Here is a 23,740-nt window from a genome sequence, read left to right on the forward strand (position 1 = left end):
ATATTTGGTTCTTGAATGAATAACTCTGGTAGAGAAAAAGATTGAGTTGCATAACTTGCTGAGATTTGCACATCAACTCCCTTACACATTTATCTGTTGAGTGGAAATAATAAGATACTGTCATTAGACCTATGTATGGACTTAAGTGTATCATCCACTTTACATATATTAACTCATTAATTCTCACAGCAAGGCTATCAGGTGCTCTTATTACACACATAGATGAGAAACAGATGAGACACAGAACTTAAGTAACTGACCAATTTCAAACAAGTAATAAATGGTAGGTCTGAGATTGGAACCCAAGAAGTTTGTTGTCAGATCCCTATGGCCAACCACAGTGGCAAACTATGACCCTCAGGCCAAATCTGGCCCATGGCTGTTTTTGTACAGCCAGCCAGAAAACTAAGGATTATTATTATTTTGTTGTTTTAAAAAAGTTTTAAAGAAGAAAGAAAAAAGGAGAATCGTGACAGAGATTGTATGTAGACCACAAAGCCTAAAATATTTACTATGTGGCCTTTTACAGGGAAAGTTTGCTGGCCCCTATACTAACCATTCCTAGGAAAATGCGTTCCTTGAATAGAAAGTTGAGCACCACTGATCCTTTCAGATGAAGGACATGTCTTTCATTAAATGAGTTATTGCAGAGTAAAGTATATACTCAGAGCTCCTTCTGTGGTAGAATTATTTTTCTTGATTTTTGCAAATTTAAAATTAAGACTGGGTGTAGGGAAAGTTTCTTGGGAAGTAGGGAGAATTATCCCTCTGAGTGAGATCAAAGGCAGCTGGGCTGGCGCTGAGTTACTGAATGTGATGCCTGCATTAAGACAATGAATTTCAGCTGGATTTATGGGCTGAATTTTTTTTTTTTTTTTTTTTTTTTTTTTTTTTTAGCAGTTTGGAGATAGGAGATATTAGCCCCAAAACTTCCTGTTTTAAAGCCATGATTTGTTTTTGGAAAGAAAAATTATATCAGCTCTAAAAATTGATGAATTCTGGTATTGTATCAACAACTATTTGGAGAAAAAAAAGACTAACAATGCCATTTTTCCTCCCCAGAGCTGTAATTTCATTAGTAAGAAAGAACATAACAGGGTGTTTTTTGCCTTTCTAAATAAAAAAGATTTAGATTATTGGAGAAATTCTGTTATTCATGTAAATTTTCGTAGGGGGTTAAATATTAAGCTACTTAACAAATATTTATTAAACCTTACTATGGTGCTAGGTATTTTGAGGGACTTTGTAAATATGATTACAGAAGGTTTTTTTTTTTTTTTTGCTATGATGTGATTTTCATTTGATAAATGGTTGTTGTAATAGACCACACTCTATAGATGATTTACATGTTTCTTGCTCATGCAAACTGTATTAACTGTTTTCTAACAGAGTCAGGCAGTGGCTCTAGAGTTTATGTTTGGTCACAGTTGGGCTTCCATTTGTCTTTTCTTTGACACCGTCTTAGACTGGTTTTGGTAGTGGTTGATGGGTACCCATTATTCAAGCCCATTTCTTCAATCATCTCACTTGATCCTTTTGGTTGTTGTGGGTGGATTGGGTAAGGTACTAATTATAGTTGTTTAAATTATAATATTGTCTGGTTAGAAAATTTCTGCTGTCTATTCTGTTTTTCCTTTTACTTAGATGATTCAGATTGTTGAAAAGAGTTTTATATTGAATATTTTTCTGATTGGAAGATTAGGGATTGTGCTTAAAGTTGAACTCCCTTTTTTTAATTTAGGGATTTCCAAACATATATAAATGGAACCCACTTTTAATAGTCATCATACGTGGGCAGTCTTATTTACTCTTTATCTTCCTCCTCCATTGTCTCCCATCTACCCCTAATAATTTTAAAACAAATCACAAACACTACTTCCTTTCATTGAGTAAATACTTTATTATTTGTCTCTAAATTATAAGAACTCTTTAAAAAATACCAATGCCATTAGCATGCTAAAAAATTAACAATAATTCTGTAATATTGACAAATACAAGTTAGTGTTCAGATTTTCCTCATTTTCTCATAAATACCCTTTTATAGTTGACTTTTCAGATCAGGACCCAAATAAAGGCCGTGATGTATGTTTGGTTGAATTGTCTCTTAATTCTGGCAATATACTATAATAGTTTCCCTTTCCTTTTTTTCTCTTTTGCCATTGATTCTGTAGATCAGTTGTCTTCTGTCCTTATATTTCTGATAAATTTGTGGTATAAATTTTAGTGGAATCTAAAGTATGTGTCAAATGTAGGTTAAATTTTTGACACGCACACTTCGTAGATGGTGAACAAGTTGGACTGTTGAACTGGTTGGCAAGAACTTGTGAGTGGTGCATGCCAGCACTTTCTTCTTTTACTTCCCCCAGTTGAGTAAGATTTATTTCTCATCATAGTCACGATAGTGAATAGCAGGTAAGAAGAAACAGAAGTTTCTACGTAATGTTATTGAACAGGCCTGCCTTTGACAGAACTACTTATTTATTACTTGGTTTTGCTTTTTTGTAATTAGCAACAGTACTGAAGCAACAGGAGTCCTTATTTGGCATAGGCTTGCCAGACACAGTCAGACTACATATTTTTAGTTTTGCCTTCTGAGTCATTAGATTCCATAACATTTCTGTCTGCCCAAGGGTCTGGCCAACATTACTTCTTTTTTTTTTTTTTAATATCTTTATTGGAGTATAATTGCTTTACAATGCTGTGTTAGTTTGTGCTGTATAACAAAGTGAATCAGCTATATGTATACATATATTCCCATTACTTTTCCTATTAAGGATGATGAAATCCTTGCTGTTAATTTTGTACTGGAAATTATAAGTATAAAAATCCACCCAGGTAAAATCTATAAACTTTTTTTGTGTAGAAAAAGTTAAGAAAGAAAGCTATCTTGTCGTTTTATTATGCAGAAAAGAGACTTAAAAAGTATTCCTTTTACTCTTATGAAATAAAATCTTGTATTGCCTATTTCAAAATTTATTGTAAATGATAAATAGGTCAAGTTTTCTTAATTGTTAAGCCCTGTTTGAAACTTCACAAATGAAATTTTGTTTTTTAAAGAATAGTTAATTGAAAAAGTACTGTTAAAATATATTTGCTTCAGCCGTGACAGCTTTAATGAAAATGACTTTTAGTTTTCCTTAAATATCTATTTCTCATAATGGTGAAAGTTATGTGGGAAATACATATTTCTAGAAAAATATCTAAGAATGTTGATATTTATTTTCATGAAAATGTTTTCCTTTTTTTGGTTGACTTGTTTGAATTTCTTTCTTTATGTGTCTTACACTTATGTATATTTTGTTTAAAGTATTTTCAAAATTTGATGATTACCTTGGGTCATATGAAATTGTTTTTAATTGATTCCTAGAATACATTAATGCTATATATTTCATTTTCAATGATTGTCTACTGTTTAAGGGATATTTAACACTGTCTGACTTTTTTCTTATTGATAACAATCAAGTGAGAGTCAAATGATATAACTCAGTGCCTAGAAAGTTAAAAAGATGTTAATTTTGTTTTCTTAGTCCTTTGGTCCTTCTATAGCCTAAGGTTAAAAAAAAATGCCCTGGCTGCTAACCTTTGGCATTTTCTGACGCACTTGTTTCTTTTATGCATTTTTCCAACATGTCTTTTCCTGATAAGCATTTTCCTTAATAGCTTCTATAGGTATTTTGAAATGACTACTTAAATCTATCTACTTCTGCTAAGAAGAGGTGTTTTGTTAGATTGAAAATAATAATTCATTATAAAATGGTGACTCAAAGCTGTATTTGCCAGGGAAGTGCTGATTTTAGTTTCTTTTATTCTTTAAAGAAAAAACAAAGCACTGAAGGTGGTGTAAATGTGGATTTTTATAGACTTCCCATATACAAACATTCATTGATAGGAGGAAAAATTAAGATTATCTTTCTAAATATTTGTTCCCAATTCATCATAATTTATTTTAAAAAATTAGGATCAGTCTCACGATTGGATCTCTTTTTGTACATGTGCTTTGAGGAATATAATGTGCTTCTGGACTCACTGATGTGTGTAATAAATCAGTGATGGTTTACAGGTGACAGTGAACCTTGTTGGTTAGATAACATTTAGGAGAGTTTGTCTTTACAGATAACAACTTTGTGCGTTTTATGCAAGTGTTTCCCTTAGTGTTGAAATCCTCTGTTGAGGGCATGCTTTACCTTAAAAATAAATGCACTTTTTTACCATTAAAATAATTCATTATTTGGCAGTCTGTCGTTTGGCAGTAATATAACCAATTTTAATTGCCTAGTTTTTCAACAGCTCTTTGTTTAGCCTCATGTAGATGAACAAACCAGAACATTCCCATAGGTTTAATGAGGTCTCTAATCACTGCAGTGATCTGTAAAGTGTGAGGAGTTAGCCTCTTGGTAAACTGTCTTATGTTATTCCCTCTGTCTTTGCAGATAAATTATTAGTCATAACTGTAGCAACAAAAGAAAGTGATGGATTCCATCGATTTATGCAGTCAGCCAAATACTTCAATTATACTGTGAAGGTATGATATATCTTTTAATTCATGGAGATCTTAGAATATGTGCCTGAAGTACATTTTTCATAACAACAACAATAACAACCACAACATGATCTGCAATCCCCAGAAGGATGATGAAATTGGGTTACATAATGGTGTCAGTTTACCTGTACTTGATTGTTTTAAAGATACGTTTTGGCCTTATTAATACTCTGCCACTCAGACAATAATTTCTTAATATTTGCTAATGCTTTGTGTAAACATGTTCTATAAAACAACAGAAAAATATATTTATACTTATATTTCTTTTGGGGGGTCACGTACAAGTACAACATAACTAAGATTTGACGGTAATTTTTTTCACTTACTTTGAAGAATTGTAATGGGTTTGTCTACCCTGAGAATTGGAAACATTACCGTGAAGGAGATACCTTTTCTGTTCCAGTATTGAGAGGTGCTTTTCCTGTTTTTTATTTGTTTGTTTCAGAGGAATTTAATAACATTATAAAAGTATAAAAGGGTTTTAGAAGACTTATCTCCAGGGAAATAGCTCACTGATAAATGATCAGAGGAAACCTGGCATATTTGGTAGGACTAGTAAACTGAGCTGTGAAAGGCCTACCTTTAAAAAAAAAACAAACCAAAAAAACTTATTTATTTTCTAATAGAAATTAGGCTATGTCATCCAGGTCTTTTCCACATGCAGAGGAGAATAGGGAAATATCCCAGGTAGGAAAACAAATAAACTTAGTTCATTTACAAAACAAAACAGCAGAGCTTCCCTGGTGGCGCAGTGGTTGAGAGTCCGCCTGCCGATGCATGGGACATGGGTTCGTGCCCCGGTCCGGGAAGATCCCACATGCCGCGGAGCGGCTGGGCCCGTGAACCATGGCCGCTGAGCCTGCGCGTCCAGAGCCTGTGCTCCGCAACGGGAGAGGCCACAACAGTGAGAGGCCCGTGTACCGCAAAAAAATAAAAAAAAAAACAAAAACAGCAAAGCAAAAAAAAAAAGGGAGAGAAAAATTGCTTTTTTGCCTAGGGAAAAACTGAGCTATTTCAGAAAACTGAGCTATTTCAGAATGTAATGCACAAAAAAGGTAATATTTGCTACCTAGCCACTGGAAGACTAGGTACAGATGTTAATACAGAATAACTATTAAAGAGGCTAACTTTGCTAGAAAAGAGATGTAGACGTTTAATGTAGGATAAATGAGAAATATGTTAGAGAAGTTTGTTAGAAGGGAAATATTGTAATATGCATTGATAGGGGGCAATAGGAAAGAAAAATCAGGGTAGAATAATGCTGAAATCCAATGAGGGGCATCTCAAGGGGAGAGTGTGGAATATTTTTTACATGTGAGGCACTGTGTTAGGACCTTCATATATGGTATGCTGTTGATTCTTTGTATAAACCATGTAAGGTAGGTATTACTTTACTTATTAGTGAGGAAAACTTGCTCCAGGGTACGCACCTGTAAGGCGTCAAATGTTGGACCCCAGCCCCGTTTGACTGACTCTGGAGTTTTGGATCCTCCTGCTGTCTTTCCGTTGTGAAATGCAGTGGTTCTCAAAATGTGGACCCAGACCACCAGCATCAGCATCATCTGGGAAATAGGAATGAGGATTCTTAGGCACAACCTCACTTACTGAATCGCATACTCTGGGAGAAGGGACCAGCAGTCTGTGTTTTAATGAACCCTCCACGTGATTCGGATGCATACCAAAGTTTGACACACGGATGCTGTGGAAAGAAAACAGAGACTAGAGCTTAATCAACACAGTGCTGCACAGAGTAGGCGCTCAGGTGCACTTAGGCCCGGTATGACTGCAATATTGGAGAAGTCCAGAAGGGTTGTAGAACAGAAGTGTAACAAATCTTAGGGCCAGAGGAGGTCACTTAGGGCAAAAACAAATAATTCTATTAGAGTAGCCCCTGTATGAATCCAGATGCCCGCCACAGTTTGAGTTAACATTTATCCCTTCGGCATAAGTAGTGATGAAGTGCTCACTAGAGATTTGAGGCTGGGAACGCCACGAACTCTTGTATTTGGCTCGATGTTAAGTAAATTTGGAACTAATAATATTTATTTTCTAAATTAATTTGATCTTTTTCTTTTGTATTTATTCTTAATTTCATTCCCCCTGAGTTTCACAAATCTTTTAGTAGATCCTTATTTTGGGAACTTCAGACTTTGTTTTGGTGAAACTAAGATACAAGGTGTGTGTGTGTGGTGGCAGGGGGCGTAGACCTGCTTCCTGCTCCCTCCCAGCCAGGTGAGTCAGCAGGCATGTGAGTCAGCAGGCATATGATTCAGGAGGCAGCTGCTGAGGCTAAACAAACAGAGCCGAGGATGGCTGCAGGCTTAGCTCTGAGTAATTGTGCTTAGGCGATTCCTTGTATTGATAAATTATTAAACTTTTGAGGATAACCTAAACTTAAGATTTTTAAGGTAAAGAAGGTGACGCTTGACTTGATGCCCTCTGTGTTTCCCTGGACAACCCAACTGGTTTCAGCAGGAAAATCACTTAAGGCCCCAGCCAGGAATCACTGAGCTTCCAGGGCTCCCAACGTTCATCAGACAGATTTCCAGCCAGATTGAAAAGTGTTACGGAAAGTTTCTTCATTTTCTTTTTCATTTCAGTCTGAATAAAGAGAAATAGGATGTGAGAAATACTTTCTAGGGTTTCCCCCACCAACCCCCAGCTTCCTTGGATTAGACTCCACTTTTGAAATGGTAAAATTAGGAATGGCATTCCACAGGGTAAATAATATTGAAGAATTATGACCTAACCTAGGCATCAAACTTTTTTCTGTTTAGCATCATGATTTAGTGTAACATTAAAAGAGTGATACTGTGTTATACTGTACAAGTTGCTGGTGACTTCCAGTTTTTATAATACTATCATAATCTGAGTTTTGCCCGGGGATGAAATGTTGATTTCATTTATAGGTCCTTGGTCAAGGAAAGGAGTGGAGAGGTGGTGATGGAATTAATACTATTGGAGGGGGCCAGAAAGTGAGATTGATGAAAGAAGTCATGGAACATTATGCCAGTCAAGAGGATCTGGTTGTCTTGTTTACTGAATGGTAAGAGAAAGAACCTGTGGCTTTCTAAGTCTGTATTAAATTATTTTAAAAGAGTTGAAATTCTTATTTGTAGATTATATATTAAATTATTTTATTCACATGGGATCATTGTTTTAAAAAGTAGATGTTACTCACAATTATAAAACCATGGTCTGACGTAGTTATGTAATATGATCAAAGTTGATGAGTTACCATAAACACCAATGGGAAAACAGGGCATGAGCTAAAATTTTTGTGAAATTCATGTTTTAATCCTCACTTGAGATGGAATAAAGATCATATTGAATTTTTCTATTGAGAGAGCAACTCACTGGATTCTGGTTGTCTGGGAGAAAATACATCATGTAAGTTATAAATGAGAAATAAAAAAGCCTATGTTTAATAATAAAGAAAAACCTTTCTCATCTGTAAATATCTTTTTGTCTACTAAATTTGGAGTGTTCGCTGTGTCTCCATCTTCTCACATGTTTTTAATAATGTCAAGTTGTCATGAACCATTATTGGTTGCCGCCTTCTTTCTTCCATTTTCTCTACATTCTTTTTTTTTTAAAACATTTTTTTTTGGCCATGCGGAGTGTGGGATCTTATTTCCCTGACCAGGGATTGAACCCACATCCCCTGCCTTGGAAGCGTGGAGTCTTAACCACTGGACCACCAGGGAAGTCCCCCTTCGTTCCTTTTTATTTTTATTTTTTGGTCATTGGTCATCATTTTAAATCCCTTTGCATTTTCCTCTTTAACTTAGGAAAGTTATTTTATATCTCTCCCTCAATTTGAAAATCCAAAACCACAGATTATTACAGGTGAAAGTAAGAACAATGCTTTTATGCAAATGTTAAATAAAGGCAGAAATTTTGAAATGAAATGGACATACTGAAGTCCTGGTGCCACCAACACTTACAGGTTTTGAAAGGGTCCATGTACTTGCATCTTCAGAATTTCTCTACTGTCTCCTGGGAAAAAATAAAGTTCTGCTTATAGTTATTTATTCTTGCAACATGAGATGTGGTATAGATGGTGTTAGCTTGTGTACTGAGAATTTTTCTACAGAATCTATTATTATATATATTTTTTACCCTTAGAAAAAAGAGGAGGAAGTTGATAATAAACGGTTTAGATTAAATATTGAGTATGTTTGGGTTAAAATTACCATGGATTTTAAACAACTATTTTGGTCAGCTTGAACTTGCCACACCTATGTTTTGACTCTGACTTTGAGGCAAATTCTCCTTGTAGAAGTTACCACATATGAGCCAGTAATAGTTTTGGATTCCCAAACCTCTTTCTGCATTTTAGGAAGAACTCGTTTTCCTCTCCCTTTACTCTCCTATCAGACTGCCCCTCCCCGCTATCCCCCATCTAAGATTTAGGCTTCGAAGAAACTGGTTTAATAAGGGGCCAGTTTGTTTCTAATAAGAAAAGGGACACTGTGAGATATCTGAAGACTGCCTGAGGTTGCATTTGTTTATTTAGATGATACTTTAAGATCCAGTGTGACAGAAAAGACAACAATAAAATTTTAATGGAAGGTCCAGTGTGTGCCAGGCACTGTTAGTATTTGGGATTTATCAGTGAACCAAAGATTAAATTTCTTGACAACTCCCTCGGTGAGAACAGCCAGCTAACCGAAAACATGCAGGCCCAACTCAGCCAAGCCCTTGTCTAGGAAGAAGCGTTAACATTTTCTCTGTCATCCCCACCTGCCATATCTGTCCTCCTGGAGAAACCTAGGGATAATGAATAAGTAACCAAGATAAAGAAGGATGGACAACTGGTGCCACTTTAGAGCTCTTTTCTCTTCTTTTTTTTTTTTTTTTTTAAACAACACCCTTTTAAAAAAGTACTGTGTACAAGTAATCAATACAGTAGAAATTGTGGGTAATCCAAGGTCTAGGAGAAATGAATTAGACTGTAAATTATTTGAAATAGGAAAACCATTTTGCAACAATATTGCTAATCTCCTAATTAAGGTTACCTCTGGCTAAGGCTACAGTTCAGAATTTATTGTAATTTTAATAAATCAAACAAATTCCTACTTCTTATATGATTTTTTTAAAGGACAGTTTAACTGTACTAATTAGTTTTATGGAAGCATAGGTTGCTACTATATGAAAAAATACCAAGATTTATGTACTTAGTAGTTTAAATAGTATTTTTTTAAAAAAAAACAGCTTTGTTGAGGTAGAATTTATATACTGTGACACACTTATTTTAAGTGAAAAATTCAATAATTTTTATTAAATTTACAGAGTCATTTAGTTATCTTCACTATTCAATTTTAGAACATTTCCAATAACCCACAGTGATTCCTTGTGCTCATTTAGATAGGCTTTTGTGAATTAACTTGGAAGCAATCTTATAACATCGTTTCCATGGGAATATATATTGTAAACTGACTTCTGGATGAACTTTTAAAATTAGAGACTGGGTGTTTATAAATATGCTCTGTAAGTTAAGATTTATCATGTTTATTTCAGATAAAAATAAATATTTTGCAAGGGTTTGGGTTCTACTTAAAACAAAATGAAAACTGAAGCTCTCCATATGAGAAAGTACCACAGAATTTTTTTCAAGTTATTTCATACTGCAATGCGTGTGTGCGCATGTGCGTGTGCATATGTGTTTTATTGCAGTTAAAAAAGTTTGTAAAGTTGACAATCTCCCTTTAATTAGAACAACCACCAGTAAATATAATGGATTTAATGACTTTCATGGACAAAGCGTGATGTGTTCTTTTGAAATAGGCTCATAAAGATTTGGGGGACAAATATTGTAACATGATAGCTGAAGATTCCCTATGGATTAAAATTATAATGATTTTATAATTCACCTGGGTCAAGGTAGCTGAACATTTTGAATTTATAATAAGGTACTTTGCATTACTTTTAGAATTACCTAGTAAAACATGTATTTCTTTTGGTCTAGTCACATTGAAGACATATGGTCAGACCTAATTATTATTACATAGTGGGCAGTTTTTTTTTTCTTTTTTTTTTTAAGGATAATACGTAGGCCAATATATAACAAAAGGTGTTTAAGTTATTGTGAGTAAATTCGATACATACTGAATATTCCCACAAACTTGTTCTGTGCTGGGTACAGTAAAACATAAACCAGCAGAGTCCAGACCTTGAAGTAAGTATGTTGTAGAACACTTTTGAGTATCAGATAAATAAAAAAAACTTTGGTCATTTGTTTTATTCGTTTTCTTTTAGGCTAAAGAAAATTCTTTAGAATAAAAGTAGTTAGAAATACAGTTGGTGTGATTATTTGAGTTTGAATTTGGACGGAGCAGAAATTTATATTTTTTTGGCGGCACTGAATGTAACACCATTAAATAGAATACAGATGTGCTTTGTTTTGAAAGACTCCCAATATATGAAATAATTGAAAGACGTATTTGGTGGTGGTTCTTGGCCTCACCAAAAGGAGTATTTCCTCTCTGAAAATACCTACCCAAGAATTTTGCTATATAGCAACTCCCCAGTTCATTAAAGTATAGCAACTCCCCAGTTCATTAAAGTATCTGTTTAAAGATGACTAGCTCTATGACTTTGAGGTAAGATAAGGGAATTGACTTTGTAATTTATAGGCTTTTGCTAACTAATGATAGCAGTAAGGTAGACTGAATTTTTAAAAAACTAGAATGGTAGTCAATGTCACAATATAAAAATAAAGTTGATATTGAATTAAAATGAATGTAAAGTAGGGCTTCCCTGGTGGCGCAGTGGTTGAGAGTTCGCCTGCCGATACAGGGGACATGGATTCGTGCCCCGGTCCGGGAAGATCCCACATGCCGCGGAGCGGCTGGCCCCGTGAGCCATGGCCGCTGAGCCTGCGCATCCGGAGCCTGTGCCCCGCGAGGCCACAACAGTGAGAGGCCCGCATACCGCAAAAAAAAAAAAAAATAATAAAATAAAATAAAAAATAAATAAATATAAAGTAAAGCTGATATTATAGTAGTTTTCTGGGTGGCTGTGTTCTGGGAGATTGATCCAGCAAATACTGGTTGAAAATTGAGGGATAGTCTTAGTTACAGAAATCTTTGCTGTTAGTGTATATGCCTCATCTCACTTTGATTGTATATTGCTAGCTTTTGTTCACTTTTCATGTTGAATTGTAATTGTTTTTATGCTTCAGACAGTGAAGCTTAGAGCTGTACCTGATTTACATATTGTCAGGGTAAATAGCAAGGAATCAATAAATACTAGGGAACAGTATATTGCATTAAAAGACGGAGAAACATCTTGAAAGAGGCAGAAATATTGGTGGATGTTTTGAGACTATTTTTAAAGATTTTTTTCTTCATTCATTTGGAGAAATAAAGTGACTTAAAGGCAGGAAAGCATCCACATTTTCTAAATCTCAAAGATAGAAATTATGTTAAAAATTGATTTTTGATTAGAAACAATGAAAATGCTGCTGCTGCTTCTTTTGATCTTTCCCATGTCAACCAATGTTTTTTTCTTTTAACTTCTAATTAAATATTAGAAGTGACATCAGTGAGCATATTTTTCACTTTGCATTCAGAATACACGTCTTGAGCAGAAGCTTTGACCCAGGTATTGAACTTAACACTATAGAAAAAGAGATCGACACAGATCCCACCCTCAAGGAATTCTTGTATTATACTAATTCTGCAAACAAAACTGAACCAATCAAATTTAGAAGAAAAATGTGTGTCTTCAAAAAAAACTTGAATGTTGGCATAATCTCTTTAGAATCATTTACTTTAGAAAATTGTGAAAGATTATGTTTTATTTGATCATTTTGCTAATTGTGAAAATATTTTTATGATTTTGTTGTTATTAAGAAGTATAATTTATATATATTAATTCTACAGGGGACCAGATCCCATCTTATTTTATTCTATGAAATAAACATTTTATACCTCTCATAATTTAGGTTACATTCCCAATATGCCTACATTTTGTATTGTCTTACATAGTTTATACAGAAGGCAGAGTGAAAATTTTCTAAAAGCAAAGCTTTTTAAGAATGATGGCTGGGCTTCCCTGGTGGCGCAGTGGTTGAGAGTCCGCCTGCCGATGCAGGGGACGCGGGTTTGTGCCCCAGTCCGGGAAGATCCCACATGCCGCAGAGCAGCTGGGCCCGTGAGCCATGGCCGCTGAGCCTGCGCGTCCGGAGCCTGTGCTCTGCAACGGGAGAGGCCACAACGGTGAGAAGCCCGCATACCGCCAAAAAAAAAAAAAAAAGAATGATGGCTAAAATTTTAACTAACTATGGCAGATTTATTTGATGGACTTCTTTTTGGCAGTGAGGACAGCTTAAGTGTGCAGACACAAAGAACCTAGTCATTAGTGATGGACAACATTTCATTATATTAGTATGAAAGAAAGCCAGAACACATCAGAGTTTTCAGTTTCTACACTGCTTTTTAATTTCTTCCCTTTTTTTTGAAGGAAAGGTTGAAATCTTTAGCTGACACTTAGACATATGCAGTGCCTTAAGGCTTCTCCATGGTAGTGTGAAGTATGATTAGGAATTATGTAGGAAATGAGTGACATTTTTTCAAATTGTTCAAATGTTCTTATCAGTGTTTACTGAGTATATTGGTGGGTATGTTGAAATAAGGAAGAAGCAGATTGTATACAAAAGAAGCATTGGTTGTTTATATATACCTAGATAAATGGTAGTAATTTGTCTACTTTTTGTGTCTGTATGTGTGTGTGTGTATATATATATATATAATTTTTCCCCCAAACCAGATTATCCTCTCCTTGAATCTTGTTTTTTTTGAGTAACCATATATTAAGCATCTGTTATTGTGTAAAATATGGTGCTAGCTGCTGTGGCTGGATCAGGGAGGTGACTGGGACAGAAATTTTGCCCCCTGGATACATTTTTCTATCCATAGGTTTGTATATGTTGTATCTGGCATGCTGTAGGTACATCATAATAAATGCTGGGGATTAAAAAAATGCTTCTTGATTTCTTCATTGATTCAATGAATGTTTATTGTGCACTAAATAGTTATCAGATTTGAAAGTTCTAGTGTTGCAGAGATAAGTTTAACTATCATTTAAAATTAGAGGGAGATTTTCATTTCACCATTTATTTTACAATAAAGAGACTGATCCAGAAACACCAAGTGATAAGGACAGGTAGCTAGCAGCTTGGGCAGTTTGAGGTCTTTGCTACATTCTCTCCTTGACTGCCCTCTCTGCTAGTGTTACTCCAGCACAAGGCTACTCTCAGGAAACTGTCTGGAGAAAATGACCCTCCACCTAGCCAGTGTCCTTATTTGGCTCCTACCTCTATCCAGCCTCAGTAAAAATTCTATATTCAGAAAATGAAATTATATACCATTTGGAGGAAAACTCCCCCAAGTAATAGTTTTTAAAACCCACTTTATCCGAACTAATTTCTTCCCTGTCCTTCAAAATTTCTGCAATAAATTTAATCATTTCCATTGTGATTTCATTGTAATCTATTCTGCAAGTTCAGTTGGGTGGACATTTCCAACTGTTTTTTCCTTTAGGTATGTGTGGGGGGAGAGTGGTTGCATAATATTGGTTTGTGGCATTAATTAGCTATGAAAATATAGATACGTGTTTAAGGTGAAGACATGAAGGACCTAGAGTCTGTCATACAGAGGGAAGTAAGTCAGAAAGAGAAAAACAAATACCGTATGCTAACACATATATATGGAATCTAAAAAAAAAAAAAAGGTTCTGAAGAACCTAGGGGCAGGACAGGAATAAAGATGCAGATGTAGAGAATGGACTTGAGGACACGGGGAGGGGAAGGGTAAGCTGGGACAAAGCGAGAGAGTGGCATGGACATATATACACTACCAAACGTAGAATAGATAGCTAGTAGGAAGCAGCCACGTAGCACAGGGAGATCAGCTTGGTGCTTTGTGACCATCTAGAGGGGTGGGATAGGGAGGGTGGGAGGGAGGGAGATGCAAGAGGGAGGGGATATGGGGATATAAGTATATGTATAGCTGATTCACTTTGTTATAAAGCAGAAACTAACACACCATTGAAAAGCAATTATACTCCAATAAAGATGTATAAAAAAAATAAAGACAGAATTATCAGGTGTGTTGCTGCTTGCTTGCTTCAGTTTCATTAGCTTTTAAGCTTTTAAACACTAGCTGCTAATAGTTTGGGTGATTATAACTTTTGGCTTAAGTTTATATCAGTGGCGAGGAACAAATAAATACGCTTAAGGAACACTTCTGTTGCTTTCTTCTCTGGCTCCCCAGTAGGGGGAATATACAGATGAATAAAGTCATGGATCTGAAGGAAGACCATGCAGTCTAGTATAAACAGGCAATCCCAGCATGAAGAGTAGAAGATAAAACATTCTGTGAAAAAGGAGAGGAAAAGAGCTGTGGAGGTTAAGAGGAAGGAAATGGTCTTTTTACATTTATGCTGCTCAAGTAGAGGTTTGTAGAGGAGGTGACCTTTGAAATGGGCCTTGAGGGTGAGTGGTTTGGACATGATTGGGAAAAGACGTGTTAAGCAGACAAAACATCATGATTAAAGATGTGAGGACAGATCAAATAATTCAGTGTTTAGTTTAGTTTAGTTTAGTTTAATAATTCAGAACAGGTCATTTAACGGAACGTTATTAATGTGAGACTGATTCATTTAGATTTTATTTTACAGGCCAGGGTTTGGTAAACTATGGACTGGCCCAGACTCTTTTTTGTAAATAGTCCTATTGGAGCACAGCTGTGCTCAATTATTTGCATATTGTCTGTGGCTGTTTTGTACCACAATGGCAGAGTTGAGTCATTCAGCAGAGACCATGTTGCCCTCAAAGCCTAAGGTATTTTCTGTGAAAGGCTAGATAGTAAATATTTGCTGAGTCCTGCTTTAGACCATAGCGGAGAACCACCGATTCAGTCAGGGGACTGGCACGGAATAGTTTTCAGGAGAGTTTGTCAGACAGTCCTTGTTAGAAGTGGGGAGGAAGGTGGGTGATGTGGAGGCTTGTAGAGTGTTTGAATTAATCTAGTCCAGTGACTTCTAGTGGGAGTAGAGAGGCTTTCAATTCTACATAGATTAAGTAGATGGAATCAGTGGGATCTGGAAGAAGATTTGATGAGAGAAGCCTTGGAAAGGGAGGAGGGAAGGCTGAGTGAAAGATTTTCAGCTTGGGTGACTGTATGGTTGCTGGTGCCACAGAAACAGGACAAACACTTGTAAAAGTTTCAATGACCTGTTAGAGATAGAACACTGACGTGTCTGCTAGAGGACTCAATATGACCACATGAGGTTTCTACCTTATGGTTTTTGCAGGACCCAGGAATATTTACCACAGTTAGCTGTGGAAAGTTTTATTTTATTCTTCATATTTAAATGGACCGATTTACTATGAGAATTGTTTTTAAGACTGTTGTGCATTTTTTAGAACGTTTGAGCTTTTGGGTTGTTGTGGCTAAAATAATTTTAAGTAGAAAACCTTTCTTGCTCTTTGAAAAGTTAAATTGGTTCAAAGAACTTTCCTGAAGTACTTAAACACAGAAACAACAGTGCTACTAGAAGAAAAGGGGAACATTTCAGCAACCTTCAATTTTTATTCAAAGTCACATCCTCATTTGAATTACATGAAGATAATTTTTGCCTTTTACGTTTTGCTTTACAGGAATTGCTTTCTGTTTATAAAGGTAATGCCTGCTTATAGAATATTAAATTATAAGAGCACAAGTTGCTAACACTCCTTCTCAAGCTACTGACGTCTGCTAATAGTTTGAGCTATACTGTGGAGATACTATATCCTTCGCTGGGATTACAAAGACAAAACAGTCACTTTGCCAACTGTGCATTTATAGCTTTGAATACATGATGCTACCTACAAAATATCTGAATCAATTTGGTCCAAGTCTCCAATCATATGATTCTCTGACATAATGAACTCTCTTCATCCATCTCTCCAGACAATGTGTTGGTGTTCCTCTGCAACTTGCCAGGCGGTCTCTGCCTCAGAGGGTTTGCTTTGCTTGCCTCACCGCTCATGGCTCACTTACGCGTAAAACTGGTCTTATTTCCTAATCTTCAATATTAAAAAAAAATTATATCAGTGACTAGTAGTCTTGAGGAAAATATCTTTGTTAGGAGAGATAGGATTATCCTAGGAGACAAAAATCTAAAGTGATCATACTGATGAAATCAGTTGTACTTATAAGAAAAAAAGAAACTTGTGGTATTTATGTAAATATCATTTTGTGAAGTCAGATTAATTCAGTTTTGTAAATAAACAGGGAGGGAAGAGTTGGCTTGAGGTTTTAGTCAGAGCAAATTTATTCTGATTTAAAATTTATCTTAAAATGTATGTGTATTTGGCTAAAAATAAAGTTGTTTAGAACTACAGACTGGTGTAAACTTAAAAGTGAGTTTTTCTCCTACCTCTTGTTTCCTCAGTCCCTTTCCTATAGTAACAATAATGTTAATTTTGTTAACTGTTTTGAGAGATTATAATGTGTCAAGTATTGTTCTTACTTTTTTATTTTTAACAATAACTTGATGAGATAGGTACTACTTCCCCCCTCATTTTATACTTAAAGAAACTAAAACATAAAGAGTTTAAATTACTAACTTGTCTGTGGTTACTCAGATAGCAAGTGACAGAGCTGGAATTAGAAACCCAACTGGCAGACTTCAAATTGTACGCACTGAGTCACTTTATGATTATGTTATTAATAGTATTAAAATTTTCCTGCCCATTGATCCTAGAAGAAAGAAAAAACTATATGCCAAAAAGTGTATCTATGTATACATATATCAATATATGTTTTAATTTTGAAGTTATTTTTTTGTAACTGAAATAAAAAGCAATGATAAAATTTAAATTCTCTAGAACAATTAAAAATGAAAAAAATAGTCTATCTCTCTGACTCCAACTTTACGTTTACTATTTTTTAAAAAATTGGCTAGGCATAATTACTAAATTTAGTTGCACATTAGCAACATTTTAATCCTCTTTTTTTTAGGAAAAAAAAGATTGAGAAATGGACTATCTGGTGAGGGCGTGTATACTTGTGAAGTCTGGTTCTTTAAAGGGAAAAAAGAGACAGGAATCAGAGGGTAGGCAGCTTCCTTTTTAAAGCACAAGACCTGGAGACTGCAGGAACACACCAGTCCCACTCACACTCCGTTGGACAGACTTGGTCATGTGGCCACATGGCTTCAGAGTAATCTTTAGCCATGTGCCTGGTTATCATGAGGGATTCCATTATTAAAATAAAGGCATAGGAATGTCTTTGGGGGCATATGGGGGTCAGTTAGCATCTCTGCCATAAGTGTAAACTTACGCTATTCTCGCTAAGCTAATTTTTTAAAGTTTCATTGGATTTTTACTTTTATAGAGATGAGAAATAGTCTTTTATTTTGATAAAATAATTCATATATAGAAAGTTATTAAATGTTGCCTGATGCATTACGACTGTCCTAGCATATTAACAAACTCCTTGAGAGCAAGTCTGGCAAAGGCATGTGGAACAGCCTCCTTACTCCCCAATTCAGATATCACAGCAGTGCATTTGGACTATTGGCTATTAGGAAGACCTGGTGCTGAATTAAAGAGCATTAGTGGGACTTCCCTGGTGGTGCAGTGGATAAGACACCACACTCCCAATGCAGGGGGCCCGGGTTCGATCCCTGTTCAGGGAACTAGATCCCACATGCATGCCGCAACTAAGGAGCCTGCATGCTGCAACTAAGGAGCTGGCGAGCTGCAACTATGGAGCCTGCCTGCCGCAACTAAGACCTGGCGCAACCAAATAAATAGTAAAAATTAAAAAAATAAATAAAATTAAAAAAAAAAAAGAGCATTAGTTTACTCTTCTTGTTTGCCACCTGGGATGTCAAGTCATTAAATTATTATCTTTGGAAACCTTTGATTTTGAGGTACTCTGATGTTAAAAAAAGTTGCAAAAGAAATTGTAGTTGTAGCAAGAATTATAAGAATTATTCTAAGAATTATAATAATTTCATATTATAAGTCATTGTGATTCTGTGGATGAACTATGAGGAATAAAGTCCCCAGAAAAATCAGTGAAACTATAAATTTCATTTTTTACATATTTTTTCAAGTGTATTGAGCTTTAAAAAATGCACTTGTCCATATACTTTTATTTTCAGATTTCAGGCTAAATCGTGATTCAAATATAAATTTATATTGGTGACATTTAGTAGGTAAACACATTTTGTCAAAGATAAAGAAATCTTCAGAAATTGTAATGGATGGGTACAAATTAGATAGAAACATTAGACAGTTACAATGGCAGCTTCTGTCAATGATTGTGTTTATATTATGTTATACAGCAAGTTACTGATTTTTAACATTTCAACACTGTTTTAGAATTTTGATTTTGGAGAGTAAGTGATTATTGAAAAAGATTAATGCTAAATAAAAAGCTGTCTTTTATTTGGATTTCATTTGCCAATGTAATGTAAACACTAGTAATTTAATACAATCCATATAGTTTAAGTTGAGGGAAGCTTGTTTGGTTTACTCTGTAAATAGTTGGTATTAATCCTGTGTTGGATTCTAAATTCTGACTTTTGTTAGAGACTGTTTCTTGGTTTATATGTCTAAATTCTGGCAACTATATTTTAAAACTTCTTTTTTCCCTCATCAAACAGCTTTAATGTTATATTTGCTGGTGGTCCAGAAGAAGTTCTAAAAAAGTTCCAAAAGTCAAACCACAAAGTGGTCTTTGCAGCAGATGGAATTCTGTGGCCGGATAAAAGACTAGCAGACAAGTATCCCATTGTGCACATTGGGAAACGCTACCTGAATTCGGGAGGTGGGTAAGGTGCTGGAAGAAAAGAGTAATGCAAGTCATAGTAAATTATAAATATTGATGAAACAACTTTTTTAAAAATATGTAACTGTAGACATGAGGTTTGAAATAACCATTATCTTCTTTTCCGAAGGGAAAATTATATCAGTTTAAAATCCAGGGCTCCCTGGTGGCGCAGTGGTTGGGAGTCTGCCTGCCGATGCGGGGGACGCGGGTTCGTGCCCCGGTCCGGGAGGATCCCGCATGCCGCGGGGCGGTTGGGCCCGTGGGCCATGGCCGCGGGGCCTGCGCGTCCGGAGCCTGTGCTCCGTGACGGGAGAGGCCGCAGCAGTGAGAGGCCCGCGTGTCGCAAAAAAAAAAAAAAAAAAAAAAAAAATCCATAGTGCATTTTATAGTTGACAAAGCATTTTTTCATCTATTATATCATATGATACTCCTAACAACACTAGGCGGTGTAAATGTTATTATTTCTGCATTTTAAGTGAGAAAACCCATGTCTCCCCGATTTAAGTGACTTTTCTTAGAGACATTTAGTTATTAAAGGAAAAACAACAGGGATCCATGTCTTCTGACTGTAATTTCATTAAGAATTTTCTGGCTCTAGAATAATGGGTTTAGTAAATTCCCTTACTTAGGAAAAAGTGCAAGTTATACTCATGTAGCTTTAAAAAATAGGCATTACTTAATTTTATCTATATTTTAAATATATTGGAGTAAATTATTTATCTTGAAATCCCTAGTCAAAAAAAAATTCAACATTGAGTGTCTAGGTGTACTTTAAGTACTGCATTAGCTATGCCACCATAGATTAAAGGAACAAACTATCACATTTCCCTCTTTCCTTCAAAAAATAAAATAAAATTTGACTTTGGACCTTATTATAACTCCAAAATGTTTTCCTTAGATTGTGAATAATATAAACACATGGCCAGAAGACATGGCTGTAGGATGGGGGACATGTCAAAGAAACAAGTTGGGTGGAAATTGCAAGCCATACTGGGAAAACAGATTTTGGGGTAATTTATATATAATAACTGATTGTATTCAGGTCAGTCCAAATAAGTGCTGCTTGAGATATCATCATGTCTGGAATCTAGACTTTGATCAGTTACTTTTGTCAATGAAGCTTTCAGCAAGTAATTCCCTTTCTCTGAGATGCCACAGTTACAGCCGTACTCACCTGCCTTTTACTTTAGCAACCCATTTCCATATGGTACCTTGGAACTTTGTCAACCCAGATAAGTATCACATTTCTGAAACCTCAAATCCCAGTGTGTACTACCTAGTTTCAGCTCACTTTTTCTCTTCATCTCCATATGTTTTTAAAAAGTTCATAGTTTTGGGGATCTCCTGACCATTCTATTTTTCTCCTAATTTATCTACCACCTTTGGATTTTACTTCAATATTCAAGACAGAACCCAGGGTTTCTCATATTGGTCACTTTGTCCTCAGTATTTTAGCATTCCTTCCTCTTAGATTTACAGTAGAGATGGCTGCCCACTCTTGACTTCTCTGAGCAATTGAATTGGGAGTGAGTACACCTTCCATCTCCAGCTGTCAGACCCTCAGTGACACATGGCTAACCTTTTAACTTATCCTAAGCCCTAGGTAGTTTAAGAGCCGCTTAGCTATGGAACTCTGAGATAAGTTTTACTTTGTATTTATTAGTTTTTCTAAACATGTAGAGCGAAATACATCATATGTAAATGTATCTAGATAACGATATATCTACTCCAGAATGTGAATCTCAAACAGATGCACAATACTGTGGAAACAGCAAAAAACTAGCGAGTGCCTTTGTGAGCAAGTTTAATTAAGGAGGTGTTTATATGTGGGAAAGTGATCATACAAGGACATCAAAACGTCATCCTTATGCCCTCTGTAGTCAAAATAATTAAAGAAATGCTAGAAAATCTAAGTATGTTCAATAAAAGTTTGTGTAAAGTTTGTGAATGATATATTGAGAGTTATTTAAGAGACATGAGTTTTGTTTGTGGGTACCTCATTTGGCTAAAAAAAATCTTTATCGTGGAGAGTAAACATGTTTCCTTATGAGGAAAATTGCATAATATTAGAAACTTAATTCTTTTGAAATGATATGACAGTTTCATAGAAAAATGTAAATCATACAATATATATCACATACTATGAAAATAGATGTAATTCCTTTTCACTTTTTAGGGCACTTGGGATTTATGAAACAGATAAGGATACATAGTTTTTGAAAAACAGTCATATAAACCATTGGAAAATATCATGTGTTCCTTCTTGAATATGTTTTTTATCACAAAAGATTGGTTATAAGAATTAAGAAATACATCTTTTTCAGTGTTCTGGGATTTTTTTATTTGGCAAAAATGACACAAAAAAATGAGCCACCAGTGATTGATTTAGTCATGTTTTCATTTTGTCTTGTTTTCTCTAGTTAGCAATCATATTCCTTGACCTATTTCTTTTAATTCTTTTATTCCTATGAGGACATTTTAATTTTGAGGGTAACAAACTAGGTTTCCTTTCGATTCACAGGAATAAAATTGGTCCTTTTTAAAAAGCACTGCACATCAATGAAGCATAGCAGTTTGGCTGCATTTCTGAAATTCAGGGGAAGACTCAAACACAGGAAAAATGAGCCTGTTTTCCGTGTCTTTTACAGACAGCTGTTGTTGGCATATTTAACGCTTATGCCCTAAGGCCAAGGTGAACAATCCAATTTTAGACTTCCTTTCTCCAGACCATGACACACAAAACCCAGCCAGAAAATGGTTTAGCAAACACACTACTGACTAGCTCAGTGAAGGAAAAATTCCCCAAATATCCTAGATATAAAATTTCTTTGGGATGTTTGCAGTCCGTGACATATCCAACATTCCTTTGATTGCGTACTAACATTAAAACCACTGTAGTAGAGTTGTTTTTTTTTTTCCCAGAAACAGTGAATCCTTTACAAAGGATCTAGGAACAGCATTTTAGAAGGTCAGAAAGAAAATTCTTCTGTCTAATTCTAATTTTTTCCTAGTAACTCTTTTTTTCCCTTACAAGCATTCTAAAACATTAGTTCTCCCTCTTGTGTCAATTAATTTGGGGAATACGTTTATTCAAAGAGTCTTTGATTTTGCAATTGGTAGTAAAAACTTCCTCTCTTGTAGTTTATATATGGAAACAAAGGATACCCAATAACTCATATTTCTGTCATGGTGAGCTATGAAATTCAAAATTAAGGATTAGGACTAATAGCTTTACAAATCTGTGCGACTGGTCTATAAAATTAACATAGACATGAGTTTCGGTCTTTGAATTCTGAATCTTCTATTCTTTCTCTTTTGTATTGCAGGATTTATTGGTTATGCTCCATATATCAACCGTATAGTTCAACAGTGGAATCTCCAGGATAATGATGATGATCAGTTATTTTATACTAAAATTTACATTGATCCATTGAAGAGGGTAGGTAATAGCTCTCACTTTCAGTGTAACTTCCTTGTTGAAATGGCTACTGGTGCTCCAGCCATTGCATCCATATTCTGGGCAGTTAACAGGCAGAATAGTAAATAAAGGGCCATTTCAGTTGTGTCAATGCTCTCTAAGTAGCTTATCTAGAAGTCTTACAAAATACTTTCTCATACTTTTCTTTGACCAGAGCATATTTATTTGACCACATAAAATATGCAAAGGAGTTTTGTTCTTTATTTCAAGTACATGTGTCCTACTAAAAATCTGAATTCTCTTATTAACGGGAGAAATGTTGGGGACAATAGCAGCCTGCCGTAAACCCTAAGGACAATATTTCTGAGACTGGTTTAAATGAAACTTTGGAGAAAAGTAAAAACAAAGTTCTCTAATTTGATAATATTTTTAGTATATTCAACTAGTTTAAGTTAATGTTTCATAAGTTTACTATGTATAACCAGTACAGTTCTAAAATTTACTGAATTGTGTATTTCTAGGTGCTGTCATTAGGAAACATAAGTGTTTTTTTATGTATATTTTACAGTGAGTTTGCAACTGTAGCTGCTGCTTTTTCTTAGATAAATACTCCAGTTATCTATATATTTTCATTAGGTACTTCTTAAGAAACTGTATTCTTTAAATGTTTGTTTTTCTTCTCTCCAGTTTTTTACTGTCTCTACGTGCCTGGCACTGCCAGCCTGAGGACTTGGTTTCTGATCCAAGAGCAGAAACCTACTCTTGGCATGAGTGCTAGCCCATGCAGCTTGATGCTTGTCTTTCTGAGTGTAATTCAACAGTGAAAGTGCTCTGAGTCTTATTTAATTGTTTTTGCTTTAGGATGCTTCCTCTGAAATATCACTGCTGGGTCTGTAATATTTTTTGTTGTGTAAATCCTATTTAAGTTTTTCTCTAAGCGTAAGATTT

At 35.3% G+C, this 23,740-nt stretch overlaps 1 protein-coding gene across 3 annotated transcripts in view; it reads left to right on the plus strand.

Moving 5' to 3' along the window:
• Positions 1-23,740, plus strand: part of PLOD2 (procollagen-lysine,2-oxoglutarate 5-dioxygenase 2) — a 109,780-nt gene that overhangs the window by 36,676 nt on the left and 49,364 nt on the right. For all 3 annotated transcript variants that reach the window (XM_019934124.3, XM_019934122.3, XM_073803719.1), the window contains exons 2-5: positions 4,431-4,522; positions 7,450-7,586; positions 19,208-19,371; positions 22,701-22,813. In XM_019934124.3, coding sequence (XP_019789683.1) covers positions 4,431-4,522; positions 7,450-7,586; positions 19,208-19,371; positions 22,701-22,813 — 506 coding nt within the window. The remainder of the gene's footprint in view (positions 1-4,430; positions 4,523-7,449; positions 7,587-19,207; positions 19,372-22,700; positions 22,814-23,740) is intronic.

This window comes from Tursiops truncatus, chromosome 4, assembly GCF_011762595.2.
Source record: "Tursiops truncatus isolate mTurTru1 chromosome 4, mTurTru1.mat.Y, whole genome shotgun sequence".
In the NCBI taxonomy this organism is placed as follows: Eukaryota; Metazoa; Chordata; class Mammalia; order Artiodactyla; family Delphinidae; genus Tursiops; species Tursiops truncatus.